Here is a 12,164-nt window from a genome sequence, read left to right on the forward strand (position 1 = left end):
AAGAGACACACAAATCTGAAATTCAGGGACACCTAAAAAGAGGCTGATTTCATTTGACTCTCTGTCCCACTTGAGACTTCAGCTATGGGGACAGTCCCTTTTATTCAACTGCTTAATGGCTTAGAAATGCAATTGCTTGTTTATTCCTCTAGCAGGAGTTAAACGTATTGCATAAATAGCATCTGCCTTGGGGAATGAACTAGAAAATAGGGAAAAAACTTTATCCATGTACACTACACATCTGCTTTCCTGCAAACAGCACAAATTCTTCATTTGGACAGGGGTAATTCATGCAGCCCTCGAACCTCTCTTCTGATGATGTCACAGTGTAAGAGCCACGTCAAGTGCTGACCAAAATGTGCCCTGTTAGGGGCGCCTGGGTGGCTCAGTTGGTTAAGCATCTGCCTTTGGCCCAGGTCATGATCCCAGAACCCTGAGATGGAGCCCTGAGCCCCATGTTGGGCTCCCTGCTCAGCGGGGAGTCTGCTTCTCCCTCTGCTTCTGCCCCTCTCCCCAGCTTGTTCTCTCTCCCTCAAATAAATAAATAAAATCTTTTTTAAAAAATGCATCCTGTTCTCCAGTCCTGTTTTTTGATGCCTAACACTTTTGCATTATCCTTATCCTATATACTGGCATCTCATTTTTATTTCTGCCTGAGAAATTTTATCTACTTCTGGTGATTTTAAATTGTTCAATTATTTTAAATGTTAAAAGTGTATTGAGATAAGAGCAAATGGGTACGAGGAATCTTTATGGGGTGATAGAAATATTCTTAAATTGGATTGGGGGGCAAAATGGATGAAGGGAGTCAAAAGGTACAAACTTCCAGTTAAAAAATAAATAAGTCCTGGGGATGTGAGGTACACCATGGTGACTATGGCTAATAATAATATATTGCATATTTGAAAGTTGCTAAGAGAGTAGATCTTAAAGGTTCTCAACGCAAGGAAAAAAATGTCACTAATGTATGGTGACAGATGTTAACTAGGCTCATTGTGGCAATCATTCTACAATACATACAAATTATCAAATCATTATGTTGTATACCTAAAATGAATATAAAGGTTTATGTTAATTATACCTCAATTTCAAAAAAACTCAATTGTGATGATTTGTGCATAATTCTATAAATCTAGTAACAATCACTGAATTGTACACTTAAAAGGAGTCAGTTTTATGGTATGTATTTACACCTCAATAAAGCTGTTTTGTTTTTCAAGTGTACTGAAATCAGGCCAATAGACTGTGGAGGCAAATTCTCCTTCCTGGTTAAGATAAAAATACCACTTTGTTAGAAACCCCTGAAGGGAGTTCCTTTTCTGTTCTCCGCTGGAAAGAAGAACCACCCTTTCCCTTAGGAACAAGGGGACGGTTCTGTCCCATCCCTGGCAGCCAAGAATGCTACATAGTTATTGAGCACCTGGAGGGGAGGGAAGGAGGGAATATCTAGAAAGGTTGGAGGAGGAGAGGTGCCCACAGGTCTTAACCAGTGAAGAGGAACTGGCCAGGTGAGGGACAGCATCTTAAAAGCGGGGACTGACCTTTTGGGAGCTGGGGAGTACATGGGATGCTACAAGCACTTCAGCACTGTCAGTCTCGTTAGGAATGCAAGCTTCTGGGAGCCACCCCAGACCTACTGAATAGGACTGGTTCGGGGGCCTGGGGGGGCCTCGGAATGTGCATCTTAACAAGTCACTCGCTCCCTTAACCTGGGGACCTATGCACACTAAAGTGTGAGAACCGTGAGCTAGGTTCTAGGGAAGGTCTTATATTACCATGCTAAGGTGTCTGCATAATACCTCAAAGGCAATGAGAAGCTGTGAACAGATTTTAAACAGGACTTGAATTTTAGGAAGAGCAGTCTGGCATGGCACATTGCCGTGGGGTTGAGCAAGAACCCTAGAACCCCCTCCAGGGCCAAGAGTGCTCGCACACACACTGTCACCTCCTTTACCTTTTAACTTCTTACACTAAGTAACGGAACACAAGTCACAGTCTCCTGCTAACATCGAGGTGCTACATGAGAAGCCTGCAAAGACTGTTACAACATTCTCCAGTGTTAAAGGGGGGACCATCCTGCACAGCAAAATGTTTGGAAGAACCAAAGGTTACATAACATTTATGTGTCGATGGGGAAATGCCATTTTCAAAATATAACTGAGACTGCCAAATGCCTCCCTGACAAATATTAACACTGTTCTGCACCGAGCCCCTGTTGACCACTCTCCTTTGTGGTAAGTGGTTTCTGATCCCTCCTCAGGAGAGTGTGAAGACTATAAACTCACAGAATTGACCCGGCTGGAGTCTTGGGATTGACCTGAGAGCTAACTGCTTCTATCCTAAAGGGATCCACCTGCTGGATGGGAGTTGCGCTGGAGCCCGGAGGGGCCGACCTTCACACAGCCAGTTCCTTACCCTGCTCGGAAAACAATGTCAAGCATCTGCATGCGCGGTCTCCACCACAATAGAGCTAAGAGCCAACCTTTGCACCCCATAAGCTAAGCACTTTATAGGGCTTTAACCCCCACAACAACCCACGGAAGTAGGTTATATTCTCTTCATTTTACAGATGAAACTGAAGCTTAATTTATCCAAGGCTGTACATGGAGGAGCAGGGCTTCAAACCCATGTCCATCTAACTCCAGAACTTGTACCATACCACCTCATGGGATGCGTCAAACAGATTTATATTTTTTCCTAGTTTTTGATGCCTATATGAGTATTAAGGAAATAAGCAAATTTAATTCATAAGGCTTACAACACATTATAAACTTACACATAGCCCCTGAAATCACCTAGTACAAGGGTCAGCAAACGTTTTCCATAAAGAACTGATAATTATATTTAGGCCATCTGGGCCATATAGTCCGCGTCCCAACTATTCAACTCTGTGATTATAGTGTGAAAGCAGTCACAGGCAACACCTAAACAATCAGGCATGGCTGTGTCCCAATAAAACTTTATTTGTGGGGCACGTGGGTGGCTTAGTTGGTTAAGTGTCCGACTCTTGATTTGGGCTCAGGTCATGATCTCAGGGATGTGGGATCGAGCCTTGAGTCAGGCTCTGTGCTCGGTGGGGAGTCTGCTTGAGGATTCTCTCTCCCTCTTCCTCTGCCCCTCCACGTTCTCTCTCTCTCTCTCTCTTAAACTCTCTCCCTCTAAAAAAAAAACAAACAAAACAAAACAAAACAAAAAAACTTTATTTACAAAAACAGGCAGGAAGGGGGCAGAGTGCATTTGTCCTTCTGACAAAGTCTGCCACTCTCTGACCTAGTGGGAAGGGTACTGAATGTAGAGTTAGAGCACTTGGCTTCTAATGCCAATTCTGTGCCTGAGTGAGTTGAGTGACCCTGGGCCAGTCACTTCCTGTTTCTCGGACATGGGCTTACACAGAATTTCCTTCTCAGTTGGCTGCAAAAATAAGGTAGAACTATATTTGAACACACATTTGGGTAGATTCTTCATTAAACCCATAAATAATGAACAGTGGCAGCAAGGTCTTAAGGTAAAAGCATATGGAAAAAGAGAACTACCATTTTTGGAGTAATTCTATATGCCAAGTGCTTTGTCAAGTAGACTCTTATTTCAACCTCATCAGCAACCTTATAGGGTAGGTATCATTATCCCCATTTTATAAATGAAGAGCATCAGACAGGTTAAACAGCATGCCCAGTCACACAGCAAATGGGAAGCTGGCCCTCTTCAGAAGCTCAATACTACTCTGCATAGGGAGTAGCTGCTCTTGGGCAATGAGCACCCCATTGATGATTCCGCACAGATGATGACACATGAGTGCTTCTGGGAGAGGTTTTGGAGTCAGGCCCCACCCCTCTCTCTTCAGGAATCTCCCACTCGGTCATCTGTCTTGCCCACTTCCTTTCGAAAAGATCACACCCCATTTGGCCTGAAAAGTGATGTGAGAATCTGAGGTTTGTTTCCTTTAGTTCTGAATGGAAGGAACTGTGGCTCATGAGTTGAAAACAGACCAGGACCCCCAGAACTCTGGAACAGAGCAGTCTAAGGAAGCAGAGAGGGAGAAAAGGACTAAGGGGACTCCCCGAGAAACCTGGACTGGTCCTGCTGAGTGCACCAGAGTGGTGGGTCATGTGGTTCTGCATCTCAGAACTTTGTAAGAATCTATGTGACGAAACATAAGCCTATGGAATTACTCAGGCACGTCTGACTTGGCTGCCTCTTTAACCACTGCACTGCAGTTGACAGTCATTAGTTTAAAATTTCAAGAATGAGTTGGGAAAAGAGAAAGGGAAACTAAGATAGAACTGCAGAATCATCATTGCTTCCTTTACCGGAAGGCGGAGAGAGAGAGAAAGAAGGAAGGGAGGGAGGGAAGAAGGGAGGGAAGAAAATAGAAGGAAAGACCTTCCCCAAATATGGAAGGATACATGTGTCTCCCCACTGTCAAAAAAGAAATGAGAAAAAAACCAAACCCAAGCTCCTTAGCTGAGCACTGAAGGTCTATCAGAACCTGCTACAACACACAGTACGGCTCCCCTGCCTCGGCCCACAGCTCCCACTCACCCTCTGCTGCAGCACCTCCGTCATGCTTCATCCATGCCCGAGCATGTTTCCTCTGCTGCTCCCTCTGCTTGAAGGAATGAAGGTGTGATCCGTTCCACTGCTGCCTACTGAAATCCACCCCTCACCATCCAGATCAACAGCCACCGTCTAGATCACAGATGTCAAAGTTCCAAAGAACTTCAGAAAAAGATGGTCAATGTCAACTCTTTCCCATTACCTATGAGGAAACCTAAGCCCAAAAGGCTTAAGGGACTTGCTCTAAGTCACCCAGCTGGGTAGCTCCAAGTCACACAAAGATCTGGTCAGGAAGCCAACTCAGCTGACTTGCGGGTATGGGGCATAGCATCCCCATGATGTCCTGATGACTGCCCTGTGAAAAGTCCTCACCTCTTCCTAGGAGTGCCAGGGCGCTTACACCCTGTCTAGACTCTCCCCCATTTCAGGTCAGAGTTGTGTGCGTGTGTCTGTATCTCCAGGTACCTGCTCCGTATCTTACCCATCGTGTTATCCCGCTGCTTAGTTACCCTGGCATACAGTCGGCCTTCAGTGGGCTCTAACAGGCACTGGACAAACAAAACAAAACCCCAGAAAACTACCTGCCTCCCCACCTCAGGTCCCGTCTCCCTCTCACCAGCCTTCATGCACTGCCAGCGAGAGCACCCCCCCAACCACCTGCTGATCTCTCCATACCGCTCCTCGATTAAACCCTTAAGTGCACACAATGGGCTCCACAATTTGGCATGGAAGACTCAGACGGCCCTTCCTACCCTTCCAGACTCGTTCCCTGCCACCCAGAACACCACCAACTCTCCCTCACCTCTCTATATTATGCCTGCCGTTGCTTCTCCCTGGGACACACTTCAAGAGTTCCCCTGGTTCCCAACTCTCTCCTATGCAGCCGACCCCTATTCATCCTGTAAGATCCAGATTTTCTAAGAAGTGGCCTCCTCCAGGAAACCATCCCTGACACCCAATCCCCTCCTTCGGATGAGGTGCCCTCCTCTGTGTTCCCAAAGCACCCTGGTATCCCTCCTTTATGGTTCTCAGCCCAGAGTATTATGTCTATTTGTCTACACCTGCTCCCGTTCCCCACTAGGTCATAACTTAGAGCTGGAGCTGTGTTTGCCCCTACAGCACCTAATGCAATAATATCCAACACATTAGACTGAATAATTCTTATAAACTAGCTGCAATCAGACCCAACAAATACATATATTTGGTATTATTTCATTAAAATATTTAAAAATATGTAGGCCCTATATACATGTCAGCATAATATCAGCAGTACTAAGGGGACATGTCCTCAGATCTCGGCAAAGAAGAACTTACTACATACCCAAAGTCTTTAAATAAAGAGTGTAAGTTGCGTAACGGCATTATGAACTGCCAGGCATTCCACACTTGAGGAGTCCCTTTAGAGAGGTGTGATGACCCAACCAATACAGCCAACCGGCGAGGGTGTATGACCAATACCCACTAAGCATGTGAGTGGAAGAAGAGAGTTCTGCCACAGGCGGGGACCAGCAGCAAGCTCTCCCCAGGAAGCCTCACAAGCACCCGGGCAGTCCATGTATACATCTTCTGGAAAGTGAGCACATAGTGACTTCAGGAGACCCACCTGAGAAGGCCACTGTTGTTGACTAGATGTCAACAGATGGTTAGGTGGAAACCGTGAGCCTCACAGAATTCACAGTATCAGATTCGCACTGTGGATAATCAGTAACAGGACCCTTGGGCACAGAACCAAGGTAAGAAGGCAAACAGCTAATGCCAGGAAGATCTGAGACCTGCCTCGAGAGAGAGCATACCTCTGCTACTGGACTTGAAAGGAAGGAAAGGGGTATCCAAGTAAAGGAGAAGAGAAAATGAAGGCAAGTTTCCCTGAGAAGGTGGCATTCCAAGTATAGATGGCGTCTCAGGAGACTCAAGAATGAACCTTTCAGGAAAATTGCCTGTTGGTTAACCTGAGCAGGAATGAGAGGTTGAGGGTATAAACTGATGCTATTTTTTCCTCCCACTAACCTGCAGAACCAATTTACAAACACGCTTTCTTAACCTGGCCCAAACTCATGCCCTTACAAAGGGTTCATGCTCCCCTTGGTAAGGAAAGTCACAGCGAGCCACAAAGGTGAGCATATTCTATGTGAGGTCCTCCCCCATCCTCTACACCCACTCCTCCTGTGTTAACAGCATGACCGCCCAGCCACACAAGGAACCCAGGATTATCACTGAGCAGCTCCCCACCTCTCCCCATCCACTGACCCTCAAACTGGGGAAAAGGTCGCCAAGCCCGTTCCTCCTCCAGGTTCTCCCTGACATCTGGCCTCTTCTCTGGAAGCCTGTGGTCTCTGCTCCACTTCAGTTCTCACCTCCGCCCACATTAACTGTTGCAACAGCCACTCGCCCTTCCAGCTGCCACCTCCACAATCTGGCTGCATCAACTTCACCACATTTATTTTCCTAAAATAAATAACCTTACCCCACTTGCCTAGCTAAAAAACCTCCCAGACTCCCATTTTTTAGGAGATTTAACTCCTAAAAACTCCTTAGCATGATGTTCCGGATGCTGCACCACATGATCCAAGCTGGACTTTGCAGTCTCAGCCCTCACCAGCTCTCCCTCCCACGTGCTGAGTGTGTGCCCTGCTGAACCCAGGTGTGCTCTCATCCGCACCCATCTCAACTTCCACCAAGCCTGCGCCTTATCCCACTTGCTCTGCCCAGCACAAGCTTGCTCACCATTCAAGACCCCATTCAAATATCATCTCCTCCTTAAAGGCCCTGCCAGCCCCTAAACTAGGGTGGCATCCCTGTGTTGCACCTGTTGTCCTAGGGTAATTACGGAAAGCATCCATTTACTCTCATACTGCCGTGCTATGGATGATAAATCACATGGCTTTCTACCTTGACCCAAAGATAGACTAGTTACTTGTGTAACTGTGTCTTTTGCTAGAGTGTATGTTCCTCAAGGGCAGTAATGCGGTCTTATCTTAGTGTGCACTTAGTGTGTACTTCCAGCATCTATGGACTGGTAGCACCTCTCAGGTGCTCAGTGAACACTGGTGCAATGAAAGAACAAATCTGATTCTTAAAAAAATTGTAGCAAGCAGGGCACCTGAGTGGCTCAGTCGGTTAAGTGTCTGCCTTCGACTCAGCTCATGATCCCAGGGTCCTGGGATTGAGCCCCGCATCGGGCTCCCTGCTCCGCGGGAAGCCTGCTTCTCCCTCTCCCTCTGCTGCTCCCCCTCCTTGTGCTTGCTTGTTCTTGCTCTCTCTCTCACTCACTCTCTCTCTGTCAAATAAATAAATAAAATCTTCTAAAAAAAATTTTAAAAATTATAGCAATCAATCTTATCTAAACTTCATCTAAAATTCCAATGGATAAATTTTCTAAATTAGAATTAGATCTGGGGCTCCTGGATGGCTCAGTCGGTTAAAGGTCTGACTCTTGATTTCAGCTCAGGTCATGATCTCAGGGTCCTGGGACTGAGCCCAAGTCAGGCTCCACGCTCAGCAGGGCATCTGCTTGTCCCTTTTCCTCTCCCTCTGCCCCCCGCCCACCACCCCATCCCTGCTTGTGTGTGCTCGCTCGCACACGCTTGCACTCTCTCTCTCTCTCAAATAAATAAAATCTTTAAAAAAAAATTAGATCTAAAAAGAATCCTGAGCCAAAAAATAAATAAAAGTTTAAATTAAAAAATTTTAAAAATCCTGGGCCAAGGGCGCCTGGGTGGCTCAGTTGGTTAAGCGACTGCCTTCGGCTCAGGTCATGATCCTGGAGTCTCCGGATCGAGTCCCGCATCGGGCTCCCTGCTCAGCAGGAAGTCTGCTTCTCCCTCTGACCCTCCCCCCTCTCATGTGCTCTCTCTCGCTCTCCCATTCTCTCTCTCAAATAAATAAATAAAATCTTTAAAAAAAATAAAAATAAAAAAAATAAAAATAAAAATCCTGGGCCAAAAAGGCAGACCATGAAAGGATCTGCCAAATGAGCTATTTCTTTCTCCAACTCAGTGTTTCTCAACTTTTTTCATTATTGCCCTCTTAAGGAGCCCTATTAGACATTTTTTCCTAACCACAGCCACCATGAAATTTTAAAAGCACTGAGAGATATATATATATGTGTGCTTTATACATTAAAAGAACAAGTATAAAGTTTCTTCTTTTTATTCAATAATGAATTTGGAATAACTGAATAAATATTTTAAGTCAAATTAAAAATTTTAAAGCTGGGCGCCTGGGTGGCTCAGTCGTTAAGCATCTGCCTTCGGCTCAGGTCATGATCCCAGGGTCCTGGAATGGAGCCCCACATCGGGCTCCCTGCTCAGCGGGGAGCCTGCTTCTCCCTCTGCCTCTCTCTCTCTCTGTCTCTTATGAATAAATAAATAAAATCTTAAAAAAATAAAATAAAATAAATAAATAAATAAAATCTTTAAAAAAAATAAAAAATAAAAATTTTAAAGCTATTAATATTTAACTTTATAACTATTTGCTGAGTAGCTTTTAATGTAATATACCATATTACACATGCAAATTTCCAATTTCTACATAATAATAGCAATGTAACCAAATTTTTAAAAAACATTCAACACTGCAATTTCTCCAGCAAAAGTAAAACAATTGAAAAATTATCTTCTTAAAAATTATTTTTTAGGGGTGCCTGGGTGGCTCAGTCGTTAAGTGTCTGCCTTCGACTCAGGTCATGATCCCAGGGTCCTGGGATCGAGCCCCACATCGGGCTCCCTGCTCGGCGGGAAGCCTGCTTCTCCCTCTCCCACTCCCCCTGCTTGTGTTCCCTCTCTCGCTGTGTCTCTCTCTGTCAAATAAATAAAATCTTTAAAAAAAAAAGTTATTTTTTAGGGATGCCTAGGCGGCTCATTCAGTTAAGTGTCCAACTCTTGATCTCAGCTCCCCACGTCAGGCTCCACGCCGGGCATGGAGCCTACTTTAAAAAATTTTTTCTTTTTTTTAAGATTTTTTTTATTTATTTATTTGACAGAGAGAGAGATAGCGAGAGAGGGAATACAAGCAGAGGGAGTGGGGGAGGGAGAAGCAGGCTTCCCGCGGAGCAGGGGGCCCAATGCAGGGCTCGATCCCAGGACCCTGAGATCATGACCTGAACCGAAGGCAAATGCTTAACGACTGAGCCACCCAAGCACCCCAAAAAATTGTATTTTTTTAAGTTATTTTTTGGGGTGCCTGGCTGGCTCAGTTGGAAGAGCATCACAACCCTTGATCTCAGGGTTGTGAGTTCACACCCCTCATAGGGTGTAGAAATTACTTAGATAAATAAATAAAAATAAACTCCAAAAAAAAGTTAATTTTAGTGAACTTAATTTTGTTTCATATGAGAAAACAATTTTTAACTTAAGTAGCTGCTAGATATTCATTCAGATACTACCAATATCTTCTCTTTTCAGTACTTGACAACTATTGGTGGACTGAATAACTTTAGTAGGATTAAATAATAAAATATAAACTATTCCTATTTAATTCTCAAATACCAAGTCATGCACAAAAACACTCAGGGCCAAACAGAAGCAACATCCACAAGGCAGCCAATGGGCAGCCTGCACATATGAGGAGGTCACCCAGAAAGAGATGACTTCAAGATCAAGTAACTGATAGAAAGTCTTCCGATCCTAGCCACCTATTTGCCACAGGCTTATAGCATTGACCTTGCATACATCCTGTATATCTCCCAAGAACTTGATGTCAACATTGCTTACATAATACCCAAGAAAACTCAAAGAGAGAAATTTTAATGTTAATAAGATATTCTTGACCAAGCTCTGAAGGGCTACAAAACCATTGCAATATCTAAGATGCTTCTGCCTCCCTCCAGAAACAACTTTTGCCACCCTTGAGGTCATAAGCCCTAACCTCTACGTTCCCACATTTATCCTCCTAGAAACTAAACAGGAAAAAAACAAAAATGAAACAACAACAACAAACACCAGTTCACCCAGGAAAGCACCCCATCCACCAGCTGTCATGACAGCATCTCTACTACAATCATCTCCTTAGAAACTTCGAAAGAAAATTACCATATTATTAGCTCTTCTCCCAAAACAGAGCCTCCCCCAAAGAGGAGGGTTCTAGACTTCTAGAACTGGAAGAACACTTAAGGGCTCATCCAGCCTCTCCTTCTTCATATGAGGAAACTTAAAAGAACCCTAAGAGAATGAGAGACTTGCTCAATGAAATCACTAGTTAAAGACAGACACCTGATCAGTCTGGTTCATTGCTGTATCTGCAGGCAGATGTTTGCACACATAATGAATAAATGGTTACTGGACAAATTAGTGACAAAGAGCCCAGTTCATCTAATCCCTAGCCTACTACTTTTCCAACTACACAGCTGTGTCCCTTTTACTTCCCTAGAATATAAAATAATGGCCACACAGACTACCAAATGTATATTAAGTGTTTAAAAAGTTCCCCAGCTGAAATAAGCCATTTTAGCCTCACACGCCCAGTAGAACTGACAAACAGGGTCTCATTCACTCATGGTATAGCACTTCAGCCCACTGCAGGATTAGGGACTTTCTACAAGGAAGTCAAGTGTACCCAGTCCACAATGCAGTACTTCCTACTTGCTTACCCTGCCTTGAGCTCTATTCCAGAGTTCTTTTTTTTTTTTTTTTTAAGATTTTATATATTTGACAGAGACAGAGATAGCGAGAGCAGGAACACAAGCAGGGGGAGGAGAGGGAGAAGCAGTCTTCCCGGCTAGCAGGGAGCCCGATGTGGGGCTCGATCCCAGGACCCTGGGATCATGACCTGAGCTGAAGGCAGATGCTTAATGACTGAGCCACCCAGGCACCCCTATTCCAGAGTTCTTATACACATGTCCTATCTCCCTACCTAGCCAGAGAATCCTAGAGAGCTAAAACTGTGTCTTCTCCTTCTAAGGCACCTACCAAGTTTGAGCACAGAGCAAATGTTCAATAAATGTTTGCAAAATTTCTACCAATAGGAATGGTGTACCATGGAGGGACAAAAGAGAATTTGGCATGAGCAAAAAATTCTGTTTGTATTTTGCTCATCTCCTAGGACCAATGTAGTACCTTACATGCAACAGGAACCTAGCAGTTATTGAATTTAATAAATGAAAGATAGAGCAAACACTGAGAAGTCATTAAGTGACATCATTTATGCTTTTATTCATTCATTCAACAAATGTGTATTTACCAAGAATCTGTGTGCCAAGCTCTCTGCTGTTCAAAACCTAACTTCCTCCACAGACCTAGAGTCCTCCTCCCTAGCTAATGCATCTCAACACTTCAGTTCATCTTATAGACAGTGGGTATGGCTATGGTGGCTATAGGTCTCAGTATGCTCAGGACAGTCCCAGTTTACACCTTTTGTCCAAGTGTTAATTATTAATAGCATCCCGTTTCTCTCTCAACAATGCCCTGACATGACAATTATATAGCCCTAAGAGTACCAAATCTTTTTAGACAAGCAGACTAGGGATTCAAAAATTTCAATCCACATTTACTAGGTACTGCCAGTCTTGTTTCCTCATTTATAATACCAGTATAACATGGATTAAACTAACTGATTATACATAGGGAAGCAGTTGGGGATGGGCTGGAACATCATATTTAGATCATACCGTAGAG

At 44.3% G+C, this 12,164-nt stretch overlaps 1 protein-coding gene across 3 annotated transcripts in view; it reads right to left on the reverse strand.

Moving 5' to 3' along the window:
* The window catches only part of TTC39B (tetratricopeptide repeat domain 39B), a 125,989-nt gene that overhangs the window by 112,046 nt on the left and 1,779 nt on the right, over positions 1 to 12,164 (reverse strand). Inside the window, exon 2 of one of the 3 annotated variants that reach the window (XM_078061212.1) lies at positions 4,540 to 4,603. The exons of 1 other annotated variant lie outside the window; for it this stretch is intronic. In XM_078061212.1, the coding sequence (XP_077917338.1) occupies positions 4,540 to 4,563 (24 nt within the window). In that variant the 5' untranslated portion in view covers positions 4,564 to 4,603. Of the gene's footprint in view, positions 1 to 4,539; positions 4,717 to 12,164 lie in introns of all 3 variants that reach the window. One more of the 3 variants, XM_078061211.1, reaches the window with a different exon arrangement.

The sequence above is a fragment of the Halichoerus grypus genome, chromosome 14 (genome assembly GCF_964656455.1).
Source record: "Halichoerus grypus chromosome 14, mHalGry1.hap1.1, whole genome shotgun sequence".
Taxonomy (NCBI): Eukaryota; Metazoa; Chordata; class Mammalia; order Carnivora; family Phocidae; genus Halichoerus; species Halichoerus grypus.